Source organism: Bactrocera dorsalis, unplaced genomic scaffold (genome assembly GCF_023373825.1).
Source record: "Bactrocera dorsalis isolate Fly_Bdor unplaced genomic scaffold, ASM2337382v1 BdCtg015, whole genome shotgun sequence".
In the NCBI taxonomy this organism is placed as follows: Eukaryota; Metazoa; Arthropoda; class Insecta; order Diptera; family Tephritidae; genus Bactrocera; species Bactrocera dorsalis.
The window spans coordinates 36,557-62,854 of NW_026038066.1; the positions used below are offsets into that span (position 1 = coordinate 36,557).

A 26,298-nucleotide genomic window follows, 5' to 3' on the forward strand; every position below is an offset into this window, starting at 1 on the left:
ATTTTGATCGCCGTATTGATATCAATTTTTACATGCAAGTAGTGAGGCAATGCTAAAACAGCTGAAACAGTTTTGCAAAAATTAATATTTCGTGTATTTATATCAAAATATAATTATATCCCTTATACTATTTATTTCGCGAAAGTTTCAAGAAAAGCAGTTTCCATGAAGATGGCATCTTGAAAGTATTACTGATTATTAAGTTGCTTGCAGCCTACGTCAGGTCTTTAAAAATATGTAAACAAATATTTTACAGTATTATATCAATAAATTTAGATATGCATAAAAATAAATAACTAAACTCAACCGACTTTAAGCCCGAAAAAGGAAATTGAATAATATTTAAATATCATTATTTTCATTTTAGTGAAAGTAATGAAAAAACTTGAACTGAGTTACTGAAGTTTTAAATATTTTTAAGATATAAAAACATAGTTGTCAATGCAGAGAATGTAGATTTATAAATAACTTTGTATATATATATATATATATATATATATATTTATATTCTCTGGTCAAAGCAAGAACTTTTTGATATTCAATGACGGCAATATTTATCATGTTAAATGATATGATTATTATTGCCTACTGTAAGAATTATGCTACTTAGTCGACAATGTTGCATTTTTCAGTTGACAAGTTACTTTATGATTGTGTTAGCAGAGAACGGAAATATATTTCTACATTCTCTGTTGGAGACTGAAAATAGTGGAGCTGGCAGAGAACGTCAAAACTCTGATATTATGGAAAATAAAGAATCAAAACAAATAGAAATGTCGAATCCTATAGCATTTATAACCGAAAATTTATGTTTATATTTATTAGAAAAACCAAGCCTATTTCCTGGTGTGAATATCCCAAAGAAAGCGACCAATTTCATACGCACACATAAAGAAAAATTAAAAGTACAAGGAGAATTTAGTTTTCCTTGCCGTTCAGAACTATGGAATAACTGTTGTAAAGAAACAGGACACAAGCTGCGCTCAATTGCATTTGATATGTTTAAAGATGAAGGAGAAGATGTGTCTATTAATGCGCAAGAAAGATTTCTTAAAACGGCCGCTGCCTGGACATTTCCAGTGGAACGGATAAAAATTGATAATGAACGATGCTTTTTGTACCTGCAGCGACAAGCGGTGATGACAACGCTACTTCAACAGGTTTTGAAAAATGATAACACAAATACCTTTGGGAAGTTGGAAAAAGATCCTAAACAAAGGGTATATTTTAATCGTGTAAACCAAGCCGGAGAAGAAATGGAAGAACTGTCACTTTATAGGGTTAAATTGTTAGAGGATATCCTCGGTCGGGTTTTTGAATACTCGAAATGGACCATGATAACAGAGGAAGAAGTAATGGAAGCAAAACAAGGAAAAGGACAAGGTGTTTTGCAAGTACAAGTAATCAGTGCTGCTGGTAAGCCCTCAATAAATGCGGTTGTTATTCCTTCAAGTATGCTCAGCTCTGCCACCATTCGATGTGGCATAGTTATTGACCCAATTACTGGAAAAATAACAAAATTGAAAACCAAAGAGTATCTAAGGTAATTCATTGCTTTCACACTACTAAATACCAGGAATAAAAAATGTGTTCGTTAAAGTTGCCGTTCTAATGATATGTGCTTAATGGCAATGCATAAGTATGGCGTGCGAGTAAAAGATGATACAAAGTTTAGCACATTGATGTCTCGTTTAGGTGCAGCAGCGGTTACTGTTGACTTAATGGAAGTACGTTTTTCAAGTCCTGTTCAAATAATTCGTAGTGGTAAAGGAAGTACAAAAGGTAAGGGTAGAAAATATATGAACCAAGGAAATTTATATATTTTGCGTACAATAGGTGCTGCGTTTATTTTATATAACTCTGCGCGTTTAGAGTCATTGCTTCGCCGTTTTGATGAGAAGGTAGAGAATGGTGATTACGAAGGTCTGCCGCCCCTAGATAGTATTGACTTTACTTTGCTCGATGAAGAAGTAAGTATAATTGTTAATGGCGTTTATTTTTATGTTCAATCAATTGGTTCAATTGGCCGATCGTATTAAATTTTCTTTTGGATTTTTAAATAGGAAGAATGGCAACTAGTGTTTTGTTATATATTTGCCTTCCCGAACCTTATTGAAAGTTGTCTGGAACAGATACAAAAAGGAATATGTGCTGTTCATACTATCGTGAGATTTCTTGGTGATTTCGCTGCGCTCTTTAGTGTATACTACAGAAGAATTCGAATCTTAACTGTAAGCTTATATTGGGATTATATTATTATTATTACTTCCCTGTTTCTTTTTATTATTATATGTACATAATTTGAATTATTTTTATTTTCATTTAATGTACAGCAAGAAACGCGACAGCACTTAATGCCTTACGTGTATGCACGTATATATCTGGTGAAAGCAGTTCGCGAAATTCTTAATAAAGCATTGGCTCTGCTTGATATCGAACCCGTTCATTTTATGTGATCGATTGCTAAAATTTGTGTGTAGCTAATAACAATTTTGTGTAAAATTGATATAAATATATATTTAATAACCCCGGTTTTGTACATACCTAATGCAAGAAAAACTATATTCTTAAATATATAAAATACTTATAATTATTTGCGTACAAACACTGTTGGAAGAATACCATAATGTAGATACTTATCTCCAAATATAAGTAAGTATACTGGTCCTATGCAAAGAATTTTACAGGTTCGTCTTATAGCTACAGTTTACAACTACAAACATACATACATATGTATGTATCGCTCTTACATCTGTATAACATATTGGCGTGCCTTAGTTCCTGAATATTCTAACACATTAAGGTTTGTTTAGTATGCACAAAAATGTTATAAACATCATTGATTTTGGTATCTATTATATCTCATCTCTGCTCTTTTCTTTGATTGAATTCGGATATGAAATTTATGTTATCTTTATTACCATGAAATAATTGTTCCATAAAATGGGTACTACCAATGGAATTCGCTTTCGTTCCTAAACACATGTTATATTGTGAAGCATCGAGCTTAATATCACAACTAATATCGTGGAATATATGTACCAATGTCGGATCTGGCGCACGGAATATACTAAGATGCCTCATTTTGCGTGCGGCATCATTGTACTGGGCTGACACTTCGGCAGTATTAACCAGAAAATCGTTTCGCCGGTTACCAACCTTAACGATTTTGTCTAAGAATTTTACATCTTCTAATCCCCATCCTGTTATATCCTTATCAAAACCGTTTATATCATCATCAAGTATATCTGATTTGTATATGGCGCATATGCCGTAACCAAATTGTCGGAAGTACCCCGATTCATTGGTAATCTCATCAGCCGGTGTATGAGCATATTCAACATTTTCATCTCTCCAACGCCTCTTGGGGTCATATTGGCTGAATACGATCGGTAAATATACATACCGCCCTTGGACTGTGTTGAATCGTATACGATGCAATGTTTCCAATTGAAAAACCATATCAACATCGATGAATAGCATTATGTCATTATCCTGTATATACGATGAACGTGCAGCCACATCCAATGCCACACCCCGCGAAAATTCTTCGTTCCGTTGTATATAGTTAATGTGTTGGTAAATGTGCCGTTGACGTAGTTCCAATAAAAGTTGCAAGTGACCTTGAACGCTTGTAATATCTCCGAATATAACCACTAGTAAATCACAATTTTTATCCTGTTTTATAGCTACACGTTCGTAAGTATCTAAGAATCGCTGGAATGTGGCAAAACGTCCAGCTATTGGCAATACAAAGACGATTTTTGAAGTATCGGCAGCGATGCCAGCAGGCAAACCAGGAAGGGTAAAGTGTTTCGATATTCTTCTCATGCCGGAGCTCAGCATGTTTTTCAAATAGCCTAAATATAAAATTAATATAAAAATGCTTACATGTTGAATATGTAAATGCATATACTCACTTTTTTGAACTGTAACATTGTAAAAGTCTTCGTTGAATTCCTTTACAAATGTACCGGTAAATGCGCGCTGAACGTATAAATGACGACGCACTGGTACAGTCATTTTTTTGCCACGGTATCGCTTATAGATCAGTAAGAGGTCCAATATTAAATCTTGACCGTGCAATGGATTTACCCTATTATAGCCGTAAAGCAGTTCACGAAACTCTATAACTCGTCCCCTTTGTCGTGAATAATTGTTTATGTTCTCCATTACTTCTGTGATGGCGTCTTCGAGTCCCTCCCGGAGTGCTGAGTCGATTTTGTGTTTGGGATTCGCATTTTCACTAGAATAGAGGCTTCTTGCAATAAAAGCCCATTCGAGAAGGTCGGATGTCGAAGAGGGTGTGAATTTCTTCAAATCCGGAGTAATGCCTAAGTATTTATATATACATATTTGCATATGTATGTTGCTAACTGTTACGGAAGTCAAAAATGCTTAATTTACCTAGAATGTTGTGATCTTCATAATGTTGATCGCTATTTGTTTCTTCAGGTATTAATTCGATACCGGGTACCAAATACTTGCTGTCGCTGGGTATCTCCAAAAAACCCGCCATCCGCTTAATATCCCGATGCAGTTCGAGAGATTCCTGTCGGATTTCCTCTGCCTTAAGGCCCTTTAATCATAGAGTGTAGTTTGTTATACTTATATAAGTGCACAAGCATGAATATAATGTAGAACGAACCTGCACGAATGAATGGAGTCGATACATTAACGGAGCCTGTTTGATCGGATGGAGAGAGATAGCATTGTGGATTTCTTTGCGCTTTAGTTTACCAGTGAATGCATACGGTCCGCTTGAATTGTGTCTCATGATATATTGCATCTAAGAGAAATATGAACAAATGTAAGTGGAAAGACAATGAGTCTACCGGAATCCATAATAAATACCTCGTAATTCCAGGTGCATGGGATGCCAGCAAATTTTTGTACACAACGTCCGACTTCTACATCTTCATGTGTACTGTAAAGGTTCTTCAAGCAAGTTGGTATATGCGGAGCAACTATAATATTAATTTGATTCTTCATTGAAAAGGTTCGTAATATTTTTTTACTCAAATTATAACTCACCTCTGCGTAGGGTTTCGCTACTAAGTATTACACCCGGACCACCCATACAAAAATTTTCATCAAACTCCAATGATAATAAGCCAAATTCCTCACTATTGCCCTTGCCGGCTTGACCTTTCCGAAAAAGAATATTTGTTTAAATTATCGTGTTCGCGCGACGTGTGCCATACTATTACATACCTATAAACTGTGGCTTAGAACTGTCGATCGAGCGTAGAAAGCGTTCGAGTTTCTCCGGTTCAATGTATACATCGTCATCGGCTCGTATGAACCATTCAAACTTGTCAATATAGTGTTCATACATGTAATAGAGCATCATGAATGATTTCTTCTGCGGTGGATAACGATCGTCTACGTTCTTCAAACCTATTACTGGCAATTCGTTGGAGTGAGAACCTTCTGAACTAAAGAAGGCTATTCTACCAGGCACCTCCTTCCCCCATGTATCATAAACTGCACGTGCACGTCCCTCGATAAAATTCTGTGCTGTCATTACGCCGACGAATACAAGATTCCTCTGTGAGGTTTTTATTGTTTCTTCTTCAGGATTCATACGGATGATTTCGAATGGGCTTTGTTGCCCGCTTGGCTTCATGCTGCACCGTTTAACGATCTCCAGCGCGCGATAGTTTTTGAGAACCGTGCCAATGCATAGTCCCAACGCGATGCCAAAAAAGGCGAATATCAACGTTTTACGTTTGGTAACGGAATTCTGCATCAACATTTTGAATGATATTTGGACTACCCTAGCACTAAGTCATCGAAACTGAAAAAGAAAGTAAAGATACGCGTATTGATGGTTCAATCATGATAGACGCATAAAAATAAGATTAGAATATTGGTTGGTCGCAATTGGTATTACTTCAAATATACGTTAAATAACGCCCTGAACCCAGATTATATCCCAATGACTTTAATGATATATCCGATAGTGTATGTATTTAAAATTAATTTAAAATTAGCGAGTATATTTCATGATGCCTGAGGTTATGTATACGTATGTAAATAAAGCGCGTGAAAGATTTCCAGCCATTAGTTTTCTGAGAATACTTCTGTTGAAGAACTGAGAGGAAAAAGCCCATGGCTCAAGAAATATTGGGCTAAATAAACAATGAACTTGAGCTTACGGTGTCATTTAGTAGGTTAGATAGATAAATAGATATTTGATACTGAGGTATTGCACTGCGACCTAGGGTTAGCAGGTTACGACACATGAAAATCTACAAGTAATTGTTTTTGCTTCCTCAATTGTAAATTGTTTTACATCAGCGTAGGGAGAACATTTTTCGTTAATACAATGATCTTTAAATTTTTACTTCTATCAGGAAGTATGTAGTGCTTTCGGCTGGAATGACAATTGAAAGTGACGTTCAGTTATTCAAAGGATTTGGTGCATAGAAGGGTTAGCTTCACTAAGTATTTTCCCTATATACAAATTAACTTGGGTGCGGTCGAATTTTTTTTGTAATTGTTTCTACAAATGTTCCATGATTCAATATGTGTATGTATCACCGAAAGCATTTGCTTAAGTACCTGGGTAATTGCAAAACTCTTAAGTGATATTTAGCTCAATTGTGTATTCAGATGTTGCATCTGCACTTTATGCGGATATACAAATGCATTTATGTAAGTATATGGATCTTTATAGATAAAGAAATGAATGAGGTTAGTATTTCTCAGTGCCTTTATTGTTAATATTTCAACATGAATATCTTCCATAGGGTTCAAAGTTAAACCTTCTACATTCGGCGTATATTAAAATATATAATTTTTCAGGTATTCAGATATATGGATTTACGTACATACATACATATATACATTTGTATATGTATTCGTAAGAGACTATGGATTATGGATGGTATACCAATTTATTTGAGCAATCTGCCGTCTTGCACATTTTTTAAACATTAGAAATTTTCAGAAAAGAATACATAAATACGTTACATACAGATTTATATATATATATGTACATATGTGTGCTTATTTAAGCTCTTATATACATATAGTCTCGTAGGCAAAGTTTGTTTATTCTCTAACAATTTAAAATATCCAATCTACATACATACATATGATTATTTGAAATTTTGGCACATACAATAAATATGGTATACATACATATACCCTCAATTTGGTCAAAACCAAGGCAGGGATGAGTTGAGAAAATCTTGATCCTAGCACCATTTTGGATTTGTTCCTAGAACATACATAGTTGTCATGGAGGTAATCGTGAATTTTTAAAAATATCTTGATATTTGTTTTTGTATCGATGCTTTTTTATTGCAGAATTCACTGTTAAAATATTGTAAAATATAAATAAATGTATACAATAGCTTAGGGCTTTAGAAAAATTAGACAGAGATTCCGTCCTTGCCTTTGGGAGCGGTTGATTGTTTTAATTAGATTAGGCTGTCTTGAATGGTGAATATTGCCGAAGCAGTGATTGCTGTTAGTATTTTTACGCACTCAAATATTTCGGTGATTACCTTAGTTTCCCCCGATTCCAAGAAAGAAAAAACAGATTTATTGAACAAATTTGATTTATATAGCGCAGAGCTTGCATTTTGAAGCAAATTAATGCAAACTATTATATTTTTTTTACTGTGTACATATGTATGTACATAAATACATACGTCACTGAGGCTATTGGAATTAATTGGCGCGTGGCAGTCGGTAATGCACCCATTTTAGTCGTTGCTTGTATTTACCTACGGATATAAAGGGGTTCTGATTTTGGGTCGGTAGATGTTGAAAAAATTTATCTGAAACACACATTAGCGTGTGTCAAAGTCCAGACTTTTTTATGGAGGAACAGATACAACTGATCAATATTGCGTTATTCGCGACATAAGGGATAATAAAGAGAAATACCACGCTGAAAATTGTTTTTCAACCAAAACGGAAGACAATCCTTGCATCAACCTACTTTGGGGCCAATTAAACGTCTCCTTTCATATATAATTGATATATTTAAAGCCGTCGCCGTTTATTCTGATCAATTTGGGTTTTATGTACTGTAGCATATGTATAACTTGAAAATGAGATTTCATTACAACACTGTATTGGATCCGATGTATGGATCACTTTAACGATTGCGCAGAAATCAAATCAAACCCTTTCAAGCTAAATTTTGCAGATGGAGCTTTTCGCAGGAGTAATTCGGTTATTTGCTTTCAGCAAAAATGTGAATCAAATTGCAATTAGCACTGCTCTATGAAGTATAATCGCACACATGGACATGTACATGTTATATTTATATTCTACGTATGTGTGTGTGATAAATGATTCTCCTTTTAGGTTACAATTTATTGTTGATTATGCTCTTCACTGACTTTGCTCTCGACGGTATTATGATGTTTGGCGGCAATGTTTGCGTTTATTTCTCCTTACAAAAATCCTTCAATTTCACTCATTTTCATTTATTTTTATGGCCAAAACGACAATTAACGAAGTTGTTTGCACTTGAACCTTTCACGTTTTTATTCAGCGATCTTGCGTTTCTTTGATGACATTCTCATTGCAATCGTTTAAAAGGAAGTATATTTTTCTTTTATTAAGTCGGTATTCAGTGTATAATAAATTTATATTATTTATTGATTAATAAATCTGACAGAAATAAGCATAACCCTATAATCAACTGATCGGTTGAGATTCGCCGTCCTGCACTTCGTTAATTGCAAAAACAAATATTATTATTCCAACTACATATAAGTGAGATACAATAAACACAATTCCGAACATGTACATATTTCTTTCCCGCACATACATACATATACTGAATGTGTATGTGTATTCTTTAGCACCACTCACCGAGGAACCGAAACGTTAAAAGTCGCTGAAAATCGTTGTCACACTAAAATGTTGAGGCGATTGCAGCCGCAAGCAGTCCATTACTAAAAAGATACGCAACTAGGTAGAGTATCGCTCAGTAGGAACCGGCGGAATCTCACGCCACTCAAATATAAACATGAATTTAAGATACTTACTGTAAGCCTGAAGACAAGGCGCAAACAAGAGATACTCTTTTAGTGTCTCTGAGAATACTTTCGGTTAGTTGGCGTTTGCGCACTCTTTCGTTGCTAAGTATCACCATTTATTCATGAAATGCGCTTAAATTCCCGCCGATCAGCTGAGATACTCATGTATCGTGTTTTAGTTCTGCATTTTTAATTATTGTATGAAATATTTATTATAAAGGAATATGTGTATATACTCGTACATGCATACATTTATATAATAAATGTATAACAACATGTCATGCCCTTCAGTTATATGTAATATACATATTTATATGCACATACGTGTGTATGATTCTAATTAGCTAAAGTTACAGAGACTATCATTACTCTCCAATATCACATTGTAAATACTCACTATTACAAGGTGATTCATTATGAATGCCGCACATCGTTTTAAAATGATAACCGAGAAAACATAGATTTGTATAAACCTACATATATACAATTCTATGTACAATTGTATAAAGTTATACTTATTAACTTTTATATAAATAAATTGATTTTTTTTCTATCTAAGATTATGCTAGTATTGTGAAGGGCTTTATTATAACGAGCTTATACAACATTAAATGAAAATTAAAGAATTTTGATGAATATATGTACTTATACTTAAGCAATTCTTTGAAATTTTTTTTCACATCGATCAACAATTTTTCAATGTCAAAACGTAAACTTTCCCTCTGGATTTTCGCAATTGAATATTTTTTTTCATTAGGACACCTTTGCGTGAGCTGAATATTATTAAATAAAAAAGGTAATTTGATTTGAAATTGTTAGCGTATCAAATATGTATGTATGTAGATATACTTACCTTACTAACCAGTATATGTCCAATATGAACTGGCATCGAATTGGTTGTGAAGAGTACAGTTTTGTGCTGGCTTTATGACACTCCTCTTACCACTGAATTGTTTATGCTGGGTGTGCTGCCTACTTTTAGGCGTAACTGCGGTAGTGTAGGGAATGATGTGTTATTTACATTGGCGCTACTTTTGTATGGTTATTTCATCAATATGTTATTAATTTTTAAGATTATTTCTTTTAGAAATTAAAAAATGTTGTATAATTTATTTTATGATCATAGATACAATATACATATTTCATACATTAAAATTTAATCAAATATAAGATAAGATAAATAAATGAGGATTGCACCGCAATCTAAGGTCTATTGTACCCTCACTTAGCCCTAGCATATTGATAAATTCTAATACACTGCTAGATACTATTGAGTCGATGTGATCCCTAATTGGAAACATGGATCCAAGGGCTTTTATTCTGTTGTTCTGTTGTTTCAGACTCCAGAAGCAAGTTCCATGTTATACAAGTGCTTGATCTTAAAGTATATTATATTTCATAATCCACGATCTTTTCCATCCTTTTTAGTAAGAAGGAAGTTAGACTAATTTGCCAGAAGGATTTTGCTAGAGAATATTCCTTATTTCCTACTTTGAGATCACGTTTGCGGTCCTCCATGGTTCAGGAATATATGCTAGTGCAGGGCTATCTTTCATCAACCGAACAAGGTGTGACAGTAGAAACTGCTCTTCTCGTCTCAGAAGAAATACTTAGGATAATATAATATAAATAACCATTTGTTCGCGGCTATGTGTTTGCGTACATATAATTCTTACGAGATAGCGAATTTGACGAAAGAAGTATAAGTACAAGATTAAATTTAAGAGACGAAAACTTCGGTGTGTAAAATTTTGTTAGATGGCTATAAATTTGTTGGGTACGAAAGCGATCCCCTAAAATTACATTTAGCAAATACTTTAGATGTTATTGTAAAGTTAAATTGTTTTCAATATAGCCTAATGAACGTGTCTTCTTGCATTTCTTTACTAGATGGTTGAGCCTCATGTTTGTCATGAGCTTAACGAGCACTTCCTAATTGCGAGCACAGTCACAAGATGCCTGTTTAGCTCATTACTCTGAGCAAGTTTCGAGTTTCTCTGGTCGTTGGTGTTTTAACTGGCCACTGAGCAATCGCGTTCACGCGTTCAAGTTAGTTAGAAATCTTACAGTTGTAGAAGTTTACTTCTGCCTTCTTCACTGTCGGCCTTTCCGATCTCAAAGCTGAAACACCTTGGAACTCAAACCCATTCAAACGACCAGACCATTTGGCGGGAATAGAAATAAAATAAATGACCAGATTTGGGATGAATTTAGGACGCTTTGTTGTCACGTTTGATCCAATCATGGTATTTTTCTAGTTTTCTTGTCTACTTTCTAGTGAGTGATCCTCTAGCACTACTTAGCAATCTTAACATTGATATTGCCGTGGTGTTAATCTTTTTACACAAAAGCATTTTTCATTCAAAAGTTCAGAGCTTAATTCGCGCCCACAGCAGCTAAGTTCATTTCGATGTTTTCCACTACTTAATTGTGTGCGAAAGGGGCTCGGCTATGACAAATCGTTATCGTTTTTTACTACAAGTCCCCCGAAGTAAAGATATTGCGAGTGTATGGGTATATGGAATGCTTCTGTGCACAAATAAATTTTGCAATGCAACATTTGAACGAGTATACACATAAACATATATATACAAGCATTTATCGCTGCAATAATTCAATGGTGTGTTGTGTGTAATGTTGCTTGTGCGAGAGACATACGATATTGTAATGCTACCACTATGTCACAATAAACAAAGCACATACATACTTACTCATTCACATACACATGTATGTGCGCTGAACATTTGTTGTTCCAATTAGCATTTTTTATTTACATCTCATTTGTTATTTGCGAATCTGACGCAGCTTTCCAGACCGGCTTGGCTGTGTTCCCGATTAGGTTTTTTAATTTAATTTTTCAAATATTATTCAGAATTACTATGGGTAAACACACACATGCACATGTGTGTGGACATGTGCGCTGCACCATGACAAACGCCTTGTCTTTTATACCGTTTGTGTATAGAAATTCCTTTCCTGCCAGAGGTGTTAATCAATTTATCATATTTACATCATCATTTTTATTAGCAGCGTTTATAGCTATTAATACATCAATTAATAATTGTTGTCACTTATTTATTTACATATAAATTACAAATAATCGCAGCGGACTGCTGCACGGCGTTAGCATTCTGTACGTAAATAAATATGTGTGCAAGGGCCAGCGGTTGTGAAACCGCTGACACTTGCTTCGGTAGCGCGTTCATCATACGCCGCGGTGTGTTCTCTGAAATACATGGAAATTGAAAAACAGCTATTTATTATTGTCGTCCGGTAACTTTACTAATATTTCAACCAACCTAAATAATAAATTGTCAGAAATCAAATCCAAAATTTGAACACAATTTCTAAATGCCTTTTTGCATATTTTAAAAAGTACATTCTTTTAGAATATAGTACAGTGTTATATAATTATAAAATATCTTCGCTCCCCACAGTAGCGAAAAGCCACGCTGATCGCAGCAGGTGGCGTGAATTCGGTAATATGCAGACTAGTAACTGTTCAGATTGATATTGAGCTTAAGAGGAAAAGTCGGTCATTCATCTCGCTATTCGTTGTTAGTATTTTTCAGAACTTGCTTATTTTAAACGACTTAATGAACTGAAATTAGTGCACTATTTATGATAATAAATAATATCCATACACCCAACGCGAAAACGGTTTGTATATATTTAATTACAACAAGTGTTAAAGGGACTGCTAATTAGACTGTGCTTTAGTTTGCTCGTTTTGCATTTTAATTCGTTGCTAATTAATTGCCTGCCAGTGTAATAAGGTACCACCCATCGATAATTTGTATGCAAAATAATTGCATTGACGTTTTCAATTACGGTGCCTCGCGGTTCCTATGCATACATAGTTAGAGCGAAATCAAGGTAGAAACTAGTAAGCTTTAATTATACCCCGAACAGGGTAAGTTTGCTACGAAGTTCGTAACACCCAGAAGAAAGCGTCGGAGACACTATATAAATGAACAGTATGTTGAGCTGAGTCGATTAAGCCATGTCCGTCTGTCCGTCTGTATATATACGAACCAGTCTTTCAATTTTTAAGATATTGTTATGAAATTTGCAAACGTCATTTTCTCTTCAAAAAGCTATTCATCTGTCGGAACTGCCGATATCGAACCACTATAACATATACATATGTATGTATGTAGCTGCCATACAAACAGAATGATCGGAATCAAGTTCTTGTATGGAAAACTTCCACATTTGACAATGTATCTTCACAAAAGTTGGCACAGGTTATTTTCTAAGGCAACAATGTAATCTCCGAAGAAATTGTACAGATCGGTTAACTATAGCATATAGCTGCTATACAAGCTGAATGATCGGAATCAAACGCTTGCAAGGGAAACTTCCTCATTTTACGATATATCTTCACAAAATTTGGTATGAATCATTGTTCAGATCGGCTCATTACAGTTTATAGCTGCCATACAAACCGAACGATCGTTTCGTTTAGTATGCAGCCTTCCTTTAGAATTTATACAATAGTACGTAATGTGCTGCAACGGTATTGAAATGGAGAAAAATTGTCACTATCCTCTCCTAGCTCCCAAATGCTGAATATGTACATTTCCGTAAGTCAAAATTCATATTTCGAATCAATAAAACTGGATAGTCTTGTGCCTTGCAGGACAAGAAAATAGTTAATCAATATTATATCTACAGACCTCTCGTTATATTTCAAAATCTCCATTAAGCACTTAAGCTTCGCTTTCATTCGAATATAGCTCTAAGTGAAAAGTGGGAAGAAACAGAAGAAAGTAGAACACAGAAAAAATTACGCTATGCTTAAGGGAAGGTCACTTGAGAACTGCAATGATTTATTACTCATCCACTTATCTGTGCAACTATTTTACTAGAACACAATTTGTGGCATGGAATTCTCAACATTCATAAATTCATTGCAGTCTCTGGCTTGTGGACTAGCAAATGAGTGAATAAATTAATTTTGCACATAAATTGACATTTTTATCTTAAAATGCCATTTAACTAAACACGGCTTGAGGAAAATAATGACAACGCGCAAATGTTATTACCATTAAGCACGATCACCAGTGTTGATTGCTCAGAGTATCTCACTTTGGCAATGGCATCGTTGACACTGATGCTGAGACAGAAAAGTGGAGTACGTAGTTAAGTCAGCGGTAAAAATATAAAAAATGTAAGCAAATATGTATATAAATGTATGCAAACCAAACAGAACCATAGGATTGAGATAAAAACTTAAATGACATAAAATAAAAGTTATTATCGCAAATATTGACATTGTCACACCTTGTTTACACGCTCGTACGACTCATACATACATTCCCGCACATGCACAAGTCGAAGAACGTAGTAGCTGAGCGCTTTGCTTAATTGATGGCAACCAGCTTGGCGGCCGTTCACTCACCTCCTACTCCCCTTACTCCACTACCGCCACTACCGAGAATTTGAAGTTTGCACGCTGCTGCTGCTGTTTACGCGAACGGGGAACCTCCCTCACTTTTGCAAACTCCGAAGCGTAAAGCGGTGCTCGCGCTAAGCCACTCATAATCTCCACACTGCAAATTTGTCAATACAGCGCATAAATGCTTTGTTCAGTATGAACGGTATATTGTATTCAGCTATGGACAATACCGCTGATTACTTGCTTGTGGTGTGATTGTTATCGGCTGAAAATCAGCAAATGGAAAAATTTTTAAACTTTGGTGTTTTAACACTTAAGCAGAGAGAACCAGCAAATTTCATACTAAGTTATCCCAATCAATCCCAAGCCTGCACCAAAAGGCTTTTCGATGAACAACATCTTTCCAGATTACCAAACTATTTCTATTAGAATTCAGTATCGCTGCTAATCAGAGGAGGGTTTCAGAGGTACAAAAAAAGTATTTTTACGATTTTTGTTTTTAATGTAAGCAATCATACTACGAGATGTGTTTAAAAAGTATCGCGAATTTTGAATTTTTTGTGGCCGACAAGTTCGTCCATTTTGAATGTTCATTTAATTGTTGACAGCTGCTTTACTTACATGTGTTTCGGATCGTCTTCGATTTTTACCTATCAAAAAAATTGCACCACGATAACGCCCCTGCTCACACATCGCTGCTTGTGCGCGACATTTGGGCCAAAAACAACACACTAATGATGCCGCAGCCACCGTATTCCCCAGATCTGGCCCCCTGTGACTTTTTCTTGTTCCCTAAACTGAAGAGGCCCATGAAAGGACGACGTTACGCTTTACTCTTGACGAGATAAAGACGGCATCGAAGGAGAAGCTGAAGAAGATAAAAAAAATGATTTTTTGAAGTGCTTCGAAGATTGGAAAAACCGTTGGCACAAGTGGGGATTACTTTGAAGGGGACAAAATAGATGTTCATGAATAAGGAAATAATTTTTGAAAAAAACACAAAATTCGCGATACTTTTTGAACACACCTCGTATATTTGAAAAATATAATATGGCATATCACATTGAGCAATGTCTCCTGATATTTTGAATAAAAATGTTGAAAATTCAACCGTTGAGATCTCATCTCCTTGGGTGTCTCACAAAAACATGCTCTCGCCATGGACATCATAACTTATTGAAATAAAAAGATGTATAATGCATATATAAATCTCGGTTTTGAACAATGGAAATAAAAAAAAATATTTTTTTTAAATTTTCGCTATTTATTGGTAAAAAAAAAAAGTTGTAGTGCAAAAATCCTTAATTCAATAACTAGATAATGTTATTTTAAAGATGTGTACACAATTCGAACTGAACCGGTCTTTAACTTTTCGAGAAATCGTGTACACCGACTTCAAAGACACAGTTTCGGGAAATACGCGTTTAAAGACGGCGCACTTAGCGTAGCTAGTCTCGAGCGCACACGTTCTCAAAGTAATGTCGCCGAAACTATTACTCGAATCAACTTCAAAGTTTAGATCAATATTTTAGAGGTCTTGTAGATTTTATTAGGACATAAAAAATAGATTTTTGAAATTTTCAAACCCACTTAACCTCTTAATGAAAAACTAGCGAACCTAAAAAACCGTTATTCTTGATGGAAGGGACGCCAAAATATAAAACGAAAATTTGCTCACTAAAAACTATAGAAAATCGAATATAACTCATAATATGAGTTTAAAATTTGGAAATTGACTCGCCTATTGGAACAATGTGTTAATGTATGGCACTGGATAGAAAGTAAGATATTAGTTCAACGAGTTAGAAAAAAGTCAGTATTTGTGGATTTTTAGCATCGTTATTTTTTTGTTTATTTTATTTCATAATTTTTGCGATTTTATAATATAACTTATTTTGTTTGATTTAATTTTTTTAAATTGTTTTTTTTTTTTTTTTTTAATTCTTTCTGAAATATACAATTATTTCATTATGCTAGAGTGTGTAAAGTATGTATAGGCATTTTGTAAATAAATAATATGTAGAGTTAATAATTGACACAACAGTTGTGCAACGTTCTCAAATTATAATACAATAGTAGAAAGGTACATACATAATTACAATACATACGTACATTAGATTTAGCTTGGTGCTAATACGTACATATGTCTGCATGTATGTATGTAGGCAAATATGTATGCAAGTGGTTTGCACAAACAAAACTAAACAATCCGCATGTTTTATGATTTTTGATGTTTCTTGTAAACGATTTTAGCCGATAAACATCAATTGTTTTTGATGATTGTGTTTTCCTTTTATTTTCAACTTTGCACTTTTACAAATCAATATAAAACATTTGAATACAATTTTAAAAGCTAAATTTATTTGTGCGTTGTTGGTTTTCTTATTATTATAATTGCTAAGAATGAATACAGCGCTTTTGAAATGAAAGCGTTTATCCGACACAACGTTCCAAAGAGTTGAATGAACATTTTCTTCTAACTTTACCGAATGTAAAGCAAGGAAAATATTCACTCAGCATAAACAGTTATTCTGTTTTCACATTTTTTTATTTTTTGTTTTAGTTTTTATAATTTATATTTTTTTATATTTTTAAGTATGCTTGCAATTATGTTTATGATACAAAAGAGTTAAACAGAACTAAAAATAAAATCACTATTAGCTAAGGCAAAACAACTAAAACTATAACTAAATTTAATTGTTTTTCTTAAAAAAATACACAAAAATTATAAAACTAAACTCGAATTCGTTTAAATTAGAAATATAGTTAATAAGAAATAATAATGTACAATTATGGTAATAATAATAATAAAATATTAATACAGTTATGTGGTGAAAATGCGCAAATGGTCAGTTGTTGTACAAGTAAATATAATAATATTAATGAATGAGTATACATATGTATGTGTTTTATGTTTGGGGGGTGTGTATGTTTGCGTGCGCATATATGTATATTAAGTTTTTGTTGTATGACTTTTGTGTGCGGTGTGCCTGCATTGGTGCGATTAAGCTTCTATATCAAATGTGTTGGACTCACAAACCATCCATCCAAACATAGGTATGCATATGTGTATAATTTTAAGTCCTATTACAGTTATTAAATGCAACCACCAAGCTGCTTCTGCATAGTTTCCAAGCTGACGATATTTCAAGCGCCCGTGCTTTGAAAAAAAGTGTGTTTCTAAAATAATTATTTTAGTGTCAAGCACTTCAAAGCGCTATCAGTGGCTGGCAGACATTCTATAAACGGTAATACTTACACATATGCATACAAATATTTGTTTCATAAAATGTGCCTTCACATCAGTGTAATTACTATTAGTATTTAATGAATATAAAAAACAAATATGTACGAGTATGTATATATAACTTTTTTTTGTAATATTTTTAAAAGTTCTTTTACTTATTCTATGCCATTCAGTCAATCAGTCGAAACGTTTGGGATGTGTTTCTCATTCTTGCACTGTGTCTTTCTCTCTCTATGCCGCCGCCGATCTCTGACTCTCAGTCTACAGCTTACATTGTGCTTAAAATCTTCAATCGGTATTCGATCCGACATTCATAAACTACTTCAAGAGAATTTCGATTGCAATTCAGAGCTTTTTTTTCAGATTTTTTATGGTCTTTGGAAGAGTGCTTTGAAAAGCTATATATTCTGAATAAATTTTTTTTTGCTGAAATCCTACATTCGCTAGAATCCTAAAGCAACTGCACTGGTATTCCTAAGGTATTTTTTATTGTGTACTTTGTAATGGCAGCCGCTACTGCATCGTTGAACTATCTTACTTCTGCTCCTACAACTGGCGCACTACACTTTAGTTTTCTACGTCTGATTCTACTTCCATTTGCGTTAACATTTTCATATTTACTGCTGCATTATGATGGTTAAACTTTGCTTTAATCGTTATAATACATAAATTATTTCACCCTTTCGTTTTTTATTTTATTATAAATATTCTTGTTGTTTTTGCTAAGCGCCTAGAGGGTAAATCTTCGTTCTCCCTCGGATAACCTCTGCTTCAGTGCTGCTTTCCAATAAATTCATCGCTTCGTCTTATTCAGTTTCAGTTCTGGTTTAAAAAAGTCACAAAAAACTTGTATTTTCTTCAGAAGAAAACAGCGATTTTGTTTTCCTTTTTACAATGTTATTCGCGCGATTATATAAATATATGTATTTGTAAATGGTTTCGATTTGAACGCGGCGCTCAGCTGCTATGACCGTTGCTGCCGCTTCGGTTTAAATTTGTTTGCTGCTGCAACCGCTTTGACTGTTGTTGCTGTCGTTCGTCGACGGTGCCGGGTCGATCCTGATGCGCGCGTCGATGGTGGCGGCGCGAACGTCGACACTGCGTCGAACAGCACTCGTCAATGGCCGGCTCGTTTGTATTCACACTGCCGACACCTGGTTTCTCATAGAATTTCCGCTTGGCTGAGATACGCGTTTGCTGGCAGGTAGAGCGTGAGCAACGCTTGCGATCACAATTCACCTTTGAATCCTTTAAGAGAGTAGAATGATTTGTTTGTCAATAAATTGTCTAAAATATGTATGGTATGAGCACACTTACCTTGCATCGACATTTGATACATTTTTGTTCACCATGTGATGCTAGAATCGGGTGCCACTCCTGTCCATTCTCGTAAACCTTATTTAACACTTTGCAGCCACCTTGGCTGAGGATCTCTTCAGTTGATATTGTCTTATGTGACCCCTGATCTTGTAGCACGTTTGGATTGGAAGGACCGGCTTTGTCACCTCGTGAAGATTTGCTTTCAGGGCATACTTTGCAACAGGCTTTCTTGTCCGGACGGTAGGCGACCTTCTCAGAGCAGGGTAATGGTGGACAGACCATGCGTGGACAACGCACTTCCAGTGTTAATGCATCACAGGTACAGGTGGTGCAGGTGTCGAAGCCGTTTGGCGGTAAGAATGGATGCCAAATGGCACCGGCCAAGTGGAATTGGTCACCTAAACGGCAGCCCCTTACATTCTGTTCGGCAACGCTTTCCGTCTCAATAGCAACACTCTGCGGAAGACACATGGAACAACATTCGCCGTCACGTCGAACTAGCTCTTCGTTGGGTTTGCATTGTACGGCGGGACATTTGATCGGCTCACATGTGGGTTGGCCATGTTGACAGGCGCACATCTGGCAAACATCATTTGCATTACGCCATTGTTCGGACTCGTCATAAAACCGACCTGAATGGAAGCATTTTGCATCTGCCGCAATAAGATTGCTGTCACTATGGTCACCAGGTACATTCGGCACATTGTTATCCGTGTGAATGGGAAAACAATGGGATGGCACTTTTGTAGATTTCAATTTGCCGCGTAAAAGTGGTTTACTACTTTCCTTTGTGTGTATCTCTAAGTAGCATACGCTGTTTTCCAATTTGACGAGTTCGTTGGAAGGCATGCCAAGCACGTAACCCTCCATGTATGAGCCGGAGAATTCCTCTAGTAATTTTCGTGTTACCGGTGCACCTATAGCTTCAATTGGCTTTTCTTCGAGGTATATTTGCAAATCCTGTGAATTCGATTGAAAACCATTTACAGTTATCTCATAGTGTAAGTTACATTCATTATCGATGGCCAACCAAGCCATACCCATGGCGTGCGTTGGTGCAGTCGTGGCATTCTCTACTCGTTTCAGTAGAATAGGTTCAGCGGAATCTCGGGCGTCTGCAATGGGGCGCGGCACAAAATGGCCGCGTATGAGACTTGGTTCATTCTCAATAGCTATGTTAACTCCTAAGTCACCCTCATACAATGATTCCAGTGCTTTTGGGCCTAATTTGTCGATCGTGCCAATAGCTTGGTTGAAATTGAATGTTGGTGTAAGGTTTTCCAGCATGGTTTTGCGTTTGCCGAGATCTTCCATCAAATTAATTTCGGGCCTGTCCTTAGTGCTAATGTTATCTGTTTCGATGTTATATGAAAGAGAGCCATCAGTGTTCAGAAATACCCAGGCTAAGCCGCTGCTCTTTGTTTTCGATTCGGCATTGTGTGGCGTGAGTAAAGTCTGGAAGAGCTCGCAAGTAGTACGTGTAATAATGGAACCCTGTATGCGTAAATGGGGATTTTTCTTCGATTCTATTGTGAGCAACAATTTACCACGCGACATTAAACGCAACATCGGTATGGATATGGGCGAAGATATTTCCAAGACATTGATCTCAGCCGAGGGTTTACGTACTTTTTGAAGTTCGTCCAAAACGATTTCTTTACGATCCGGTGATTCGACGCGTACATTAATGGGGGAATCTAAATATTCATCGGAGCTAAAGACACCATTGAAGACAAGCGTTAAATGTACGGAGGCGGCCGCGCCGCTAGTAGTGGAGACAATAGCTGTGCCACCAGCGCCATTCATTAGTGTTGCCTTCGTACCTGGTGCGGGTTCCAGCAATGAGCTGAACATTTCCTTCTGTAAAGCGGTGTACAATCCGATCTTCCCACCTAGTGCGAGATCAATTTGATCTTTTCTGCCCCATAGCAAAACAACGTGTAGCCGTTCATCACGCAGGAGTCGCTTGTAATCACGTGGAACACGACGCCATACTCCGCAAATCTTACCAGTGGCATTTTGATACACGCTCTGCATATCAGAAAGGGGCGCCTGCAGTTGATGCTCTTCGAGAATGGTGCCAGCGTCGTTAACAAATTGTATGGTTCGTGGGCGATTATTTTTCGACGAGGTGTAGAAGGAGTAATACAAATTCTTCTTGTGGAACAGGAAGCGACCAGTGGCAACAATATTTTGTGGATTGTAGGTGCTTGTCGCATACATGGCCTTCATTTCTTCTCCTTTCAAGAAATGTGATGTTCTGCCGGTGAGTAGAGCAGCGAAATCTGTAGGAAATGAAAGAATTGATGAGAATGTTAAAGAATACTCGACTGGGCTGTCGAAAGCGGGGTAAATACTTACGCTTCATGTTGCGCTCCTCCTCTTCAATATTTACCGGGGCAGGTACATCCAAAGACACGTCCGTATCTGCAATGAAAATCGAAGAATAGAATATGAATATGAAACAAACGAAATTCCACAGGCATTAAGAGATTAGACAAATTACGAAACTGTCAGCAGTTAAATGGAATTGGGATTGTATGGAAGTGGAAACCTTAAAATTTGCAAAGCGACTTCAAAAGGCATCGCAAACTAAGTAAAAAGGATAATTTATGAATGAATGGCAAAACGTATAAATAATGTTTCGAGTATTCTGCTATTGTGCGTCTGGTGGGCAGTGCGCCTGCGTGCCAATAGTAGACGAGTGTTTGCTTATGTACATGTGTGTTTGTAATCATTTCGAAAATTAAAGCGATCATAAACCCTTGTCACGTTCGATGCTTAAGCCCAATATTTATCGCACAGATAGGGTGCGGGTATTTTGAAAGGGATTTGCGTACGTCTTCATATGACCGCATACAGCCACGCATGTACAATCCGTAAATAGCCGCTGCCCTAGGAATTTAGAGGAACAATTGGATGAACAGTTGGGTAGAGCAATCGTGTTGCATGCATTTGCTGCAGGTGAAGAGACGTAAGAAGCGCAAATAGCAGATCTCTCAAATCTTCGAGTTAAGAAGATTTCAAATCGTTTCTGATAATAAACAATAGCGCAGTGATCAACGAAGACACCTATGTACCATATACAAAAGCAGACATTCGGGCTAATATGTTCGGGTAAAATTGTTGGACAAAAGCCGATTTGCGGGCATTAAAGGTTACCAACTGGCCCATTGTTAAAGCGAGAAACTATTTGCTTATTGCATGTTCGACACGGATTTGTACACATGTATGTATGTATGCACAAAGAGATCTACTGCATAAATAGCTGAAAGCATTTAGGCAGACGATAGAAGTTCTTCCAATTGCCGTCTTGTTTCCTCTTCGCCGGCTGACCTCATCAGCGATATTTCTCATCCAATGCAAGGAAGGAAGCCCATAGCTCGTAACGGCAGGTAAACAAGTGAAGGAAATTAGTGCGGTTATTGTGTGTAATTTGGTGCGCAACGTGACGCCCAGCGGCTTCCAAAAGCAATGAAATAGCAGGAAACCGCTGTCGAAGCTTCAGCCGAAGCGGGAAATACTTGAATGAGCACAGCGTAGACTCAATGACGTGGCATTGCTGTGCGAAGAATAACCAAAATTACAACAACAATCTCAACAACAACTGTGGCATTAACCAAATTCCATACACACGATTACTTGCACGTCGCTTTGTCTGCCATTGCGTCTGCCACACCGGCTGGACGTTGGCCCGTTCGCCTAGAGACGTGTTTCGGTGCTGGATGAATTGCACTGATAGGCAAATAGCTGATCGTGCCGCACACTTAGCACCCGTACTCGTACCCGTACACTTAGGAGTTGAAATAGCATTGAGAATGGTCTGTACATTGGTTTAGGGCTGGACACTGTGGAGCTTATCGCTGATTGCAAATCACGCCGCCGAACAATATCCACGGTGGTAACTGCGTACCGAAGCTGTTGCCTTTAGCGCAAGAGGTCCTTCAGGTCGGTAGCCTACTGAATGGTTTGACTGGCTGTCTAGTTGAGAGATTGACTGACGGTGAGTATAGAGGCTGGGACCATACTTAGCGACGGGCCGTTAACTCCAATCACCTTCCATTATTCGATACCTTAGCATGGCTTGGTGTATTTGTAAAGTTTATTTTGCTCTTGTGCTTTCCGTGCAATTGTTATTGTTGTTTATTTGACAGCAAGGTCTCAGACATATGACGATTCGAATTCGACGCGGGTAATTTGTGATCGCTCGCGTCGATACGACAATGAGCTGAGCTGAGTTCAGCTGAGAACGGTGTTTCAGTGGGTGCCGAAAAGCAACTAGTCGGCATCGCCACAACACAGATACTGGCAAAGCAAAGCGGTATATGCTGCTATCGTGCTTGCCCATGCCCAAGTAGTTAATATGTAGCAGTACTTATGTATCGTTTGCGAATGTTTAAATGCTTTGCGCCGCAAAAATTTTACCAACGACCAATTTTTATGCATTCCATTGACGTTGCTGGGCGCGCGCGATCTTAAACGCTTGATTAAGCGTGCAGCCTTGCGACCCGCAAGCGACAGCCGTGATTGGACAGCCGCGCCAGCAACCTTGTCGGTGGCTCCAGCTATGTGCATGTCGCTTATCGGCTATGCTGTCCCCGGCAATGACTCTGTCCCTCCCTATGTTACCTGCGTTTAAATTGTCGATTCTGAGGAATTTTTTCGTCGGCCTTTTTTACTTTTTTTGCTTTTCTTATTTTAAGCGGATCTGCTGCCGATGGTCGTTCAGTGCATTGTTATAACTATACGATGTGCTGTTGTTTGTAGTTTTTGTAGTCGACAGTGGTAATGAAGGGCGACAAATCTGACACCTTGTATAGCATTTTATTGAACGTGTTGAACGTTGAACAGGAAGGAATACCCATTGAGTTTTTGTTTGATTCTACAGTTTATTCTTCGTTACTCGTTCTCCATTCTCCATTCTTAAATCTTTAACTTTATTCTTTTTTGGTTTTGTGTTTTTTTTTTGCATGGCGCAGTACTGCCTGTTGTTATATCCCTTTATAGGTAGGCATACATCTTACATTGGGCTGCAATCTTTTTTGATTCACATTTTTCGGGTCTTGCTGCGCTCGTCGGTGTTTATGGTCTGATGCGTGTTCCTGTTTTTATTTTTATTATTGTGCTGGCTTTTGCAGTTAACAGCACTCTGCTCCGCAACAACTCTGATCTTATCATTTGATCTTAATACCTTTTTCTTCTGAATTTGACAGGCGGACGGTGGACTGCGGCACACGGACAGGCAGAACGGCAAACGTACTTTCGGCACTGGGTATTGCAGCACGTTAGTGCGGTTGATTATGGAAGGTGTTGCTTATTTGTGTAGTGTGGATGGCGCTACCGCCACAACAGCAGTTCAGCCAGTCCGGCCAGGACGCGGGCAGCTCAACGCGTCAAACCAACAATCCGGCGCATTCACGATTTTTTGATGGGATCAAAGACATTCCTGTGGCCGTGTCAAAGCCGGTGTCATTGCGAGTGTTGCTGTCACTGGTCATATAACTACCGCCGGTGTGAATATTTCTTGCGTCATTTTTTCAACTTTTCGAATTGGTGCTCTACTCTGCGCTGTCTGGCTGTTGCTAAGCTATTTTCCTGTGAATGTGTACTTATTTTTTTCTCAATGAATTTTCGGACTTTTGTTGTTCGCCTTAAGTATAATTTTAATGAAGTTTTTTATGCCAAAGGATTAATGAAGCGCTGGTACATCTTGAAGTCTCATGGCAGCTCGCAGGTATTCTAACACATTTTTCAATATCACTGACCCAAAACCAATTTCTTTGAGGTTAAGAAATTTACTTTAGTTTTGTGTTTAATTGGGAACACACACCCATGCGATCGCATTTTTATGCGTTTGCATTAATAAACTGTGGCATGGAATGTCGTAAGGGTATACATTTATAAAGAAGCAAATTAAATTAATGCAAAGATTCTCACCGATTATCGCTGATTGGTGACAGGTCAGTGATTCAGAGCAGCGCTCCAGGTAGTTGTACCTGCAGGCCTAGTTTATGACTTCCTCAAAACGACTCGTTTCATGCTGCCGCAATTTATTGGATTCTGACGGTTTTTGAAACTACACAGTATATTTCAATTGCTTGTCTATATTCCATGTGGGTTTAATTTTCGTTCGACTGAAGCCACTGGCTTCACTATCTGGATTTCAAATGTACTTCTTATCTCTTACATTAGCTATGCCATTAGTATGCGTATCGGTGCGTGTTTATGTGTCTTCTTGTGTCGGCTTCATAGTTTGACGTTTTTTATTGTTGGACGTGGCGCTTACTGATCAAGCGATCAGATAGTTCAGTTAAAATTTATGTAGTCCATAAGCGTTGCTCACATCAACGCCAAAAGGAATCCGTGAACTCGATCTTAGCAAATGTATTTTTATACGTCGCTGCCGGCAAACATATCCCATATGCGCGCTCCATTTTCGATCAGTTAAGGTTTCGTTTTGGTTTCCACTACTCACCACACTTGCGCTTCGTTTTATATCCTGATTTTATGATTATTATAGCCCTTGCCTTCGCTGCATTTCGATTCCTTATGTATTGCATTGGACAAACTAGCACCTAAACATATTTGTGTATATACATACATATGTACTATATGTATGCGCATACATTGCCTTGTAAGTTCGATTTCCGCTTTAAATGCGGCACATAAAATGAGCACAAAGAAATTTTCTGATTTTTGCACGTTGCTGAGGGGCACAGTGTGTATATGGAAAAACTGCATCAAGGAGTTCTCAAAGCAAATTAATAAATAGATCTGATTTCTACATCAAATTGCCTTGCTCTCTGTTGCATAGAATGTTCAAACAGCATAAAAGTTCGTGCCATCGAGTTAAGGAACCTCGTCAATAAAATTTAACTTAAGGTACTTCTAATGAAAGATTGCCTTCTTTTAATTAATTATTATAAGAAGGCAAAAGCCATAAACCAATCGGAGACCGCAATATCGCAAAACAACTTCATTTTTACATGAAATTTATTTTGCGATAAAATTGGAACTATGCGAGGCATTTATGCCAATTTGTCGCAAATCACTGCCAGATGTTTACTATTTTCTCGCATTTTGTAAAATGTAAGTACATTTAAATATGATATTGTGTTATTTAAATGTTTTAACAAGAATTTATTAAATATCTATAGAAAATTGATCACGGATAAATGAAGAACGGCTGATTTATTACAATGCTGATACGGAGCGCTCATTTGAGTCAATTTTGCAAATTTGCCACTTTGCTAAATTAAATGAGCACTGTTTATACTTTTTGTATTTATTAGATGTAAAAATCTTTTTAAAAATTTTACACA

General features: G+C 36.8%; 3 protein-coding genes across 7 annotated transcripts in view; 1 reads left to right on the forward strand and 2 right to left on the reverse strand.

Annotated features, from left to right (window-relative positions):
- The first annotated feature begins 632 nt into the window (after positions 1-632).
- On the forward strand, positions 633-2,590 carry LOC105225526 (uncharacterized). Its single transcript, XM_011204034.4, has 5 exons — positions 633-1,543; positions 1,601-1,782; positions 1,837-1,970; positions 2,064-2,231; positions 2,334-2,590. Exons 1-5 carry the CDS (start codon positions 648-650, stop codon positions 2,454-2,456), a joined length of 1,503 nt encoding a protein of 500 aa, XP_011202336.2. The 5' UTR covers positions 633-647; the 3' UTR covers positions 2,457-2,590.
- Positions 2,491-8,942, reverse strand: LOC105225525 (chondroitin sulfate synthase 1). 2 transcript variants are annotated; one of them, XM_011204032.4, is made up of 8 exons: positions 8,842-8,942; positions 5,215-5,800; positions 5,035-5,148; positions 4,855-4,967; positions 4,649-4,789; positions 4,408-4,579; positions 3,921-4,334; positions 2,491-3,860 (listed from the first exon to the last, which is right to left on the reverse strand). In XM_011204032.4, exons 2-8 carry the CDS (start codon positions 5,756-5,758, stop codon positions 2,863-2,865), a joined length of 2,496 nt encoding a protein of 831 aa, XP_011202334.2. In that variant the 5' UTR covers positions 5,759-5,800; positions 8,842-8,942; the 3' UTR covers positions 2,491-2,862. The 2 variants fall into 2 exon arrangements, with proteins under 2 accessions (XP_011202334.2, XP_049317202.1); XM_049461245.1 differs by lacking the exon at positions 8,842-8,942 and adding an exon at positions 7,903-7,927.
- A 7,375-nt stretch (positions 8,943-16,317) lies between these two features.
- The window catches only part of LOC105225527 (dorsal-ventral patterning protein Sog), a 73,264-nt gene continuing 63,283 nt past the window's right edge, over positions 16,318-26,298 (reverse strand). For all 4 annotated transcript variants that reach the window (XM_029549912.2, XM_019989980.3, XM_049461249.1 and 1 more), the window contains 3 exons: positions 21,338-21,403; positions 18,974-21,261; positions 16,318-18,904 (listed from right to left, as the gene is read on the reverse strand). In XM_029549912.2, the coding sequence (XP_029405772.2) occupies positions 18,614-18,904; positions 18,974-21,261; positions 21,338-21,403 (2,645 nt within the window). In that variant the 3' untranslated portion in view covers positions 16,318-18,613. The remainder of the gene's footprint in view (positions 18,905-18,973; positions 21,262-21,337; positions 21,404-26,298) is intronic.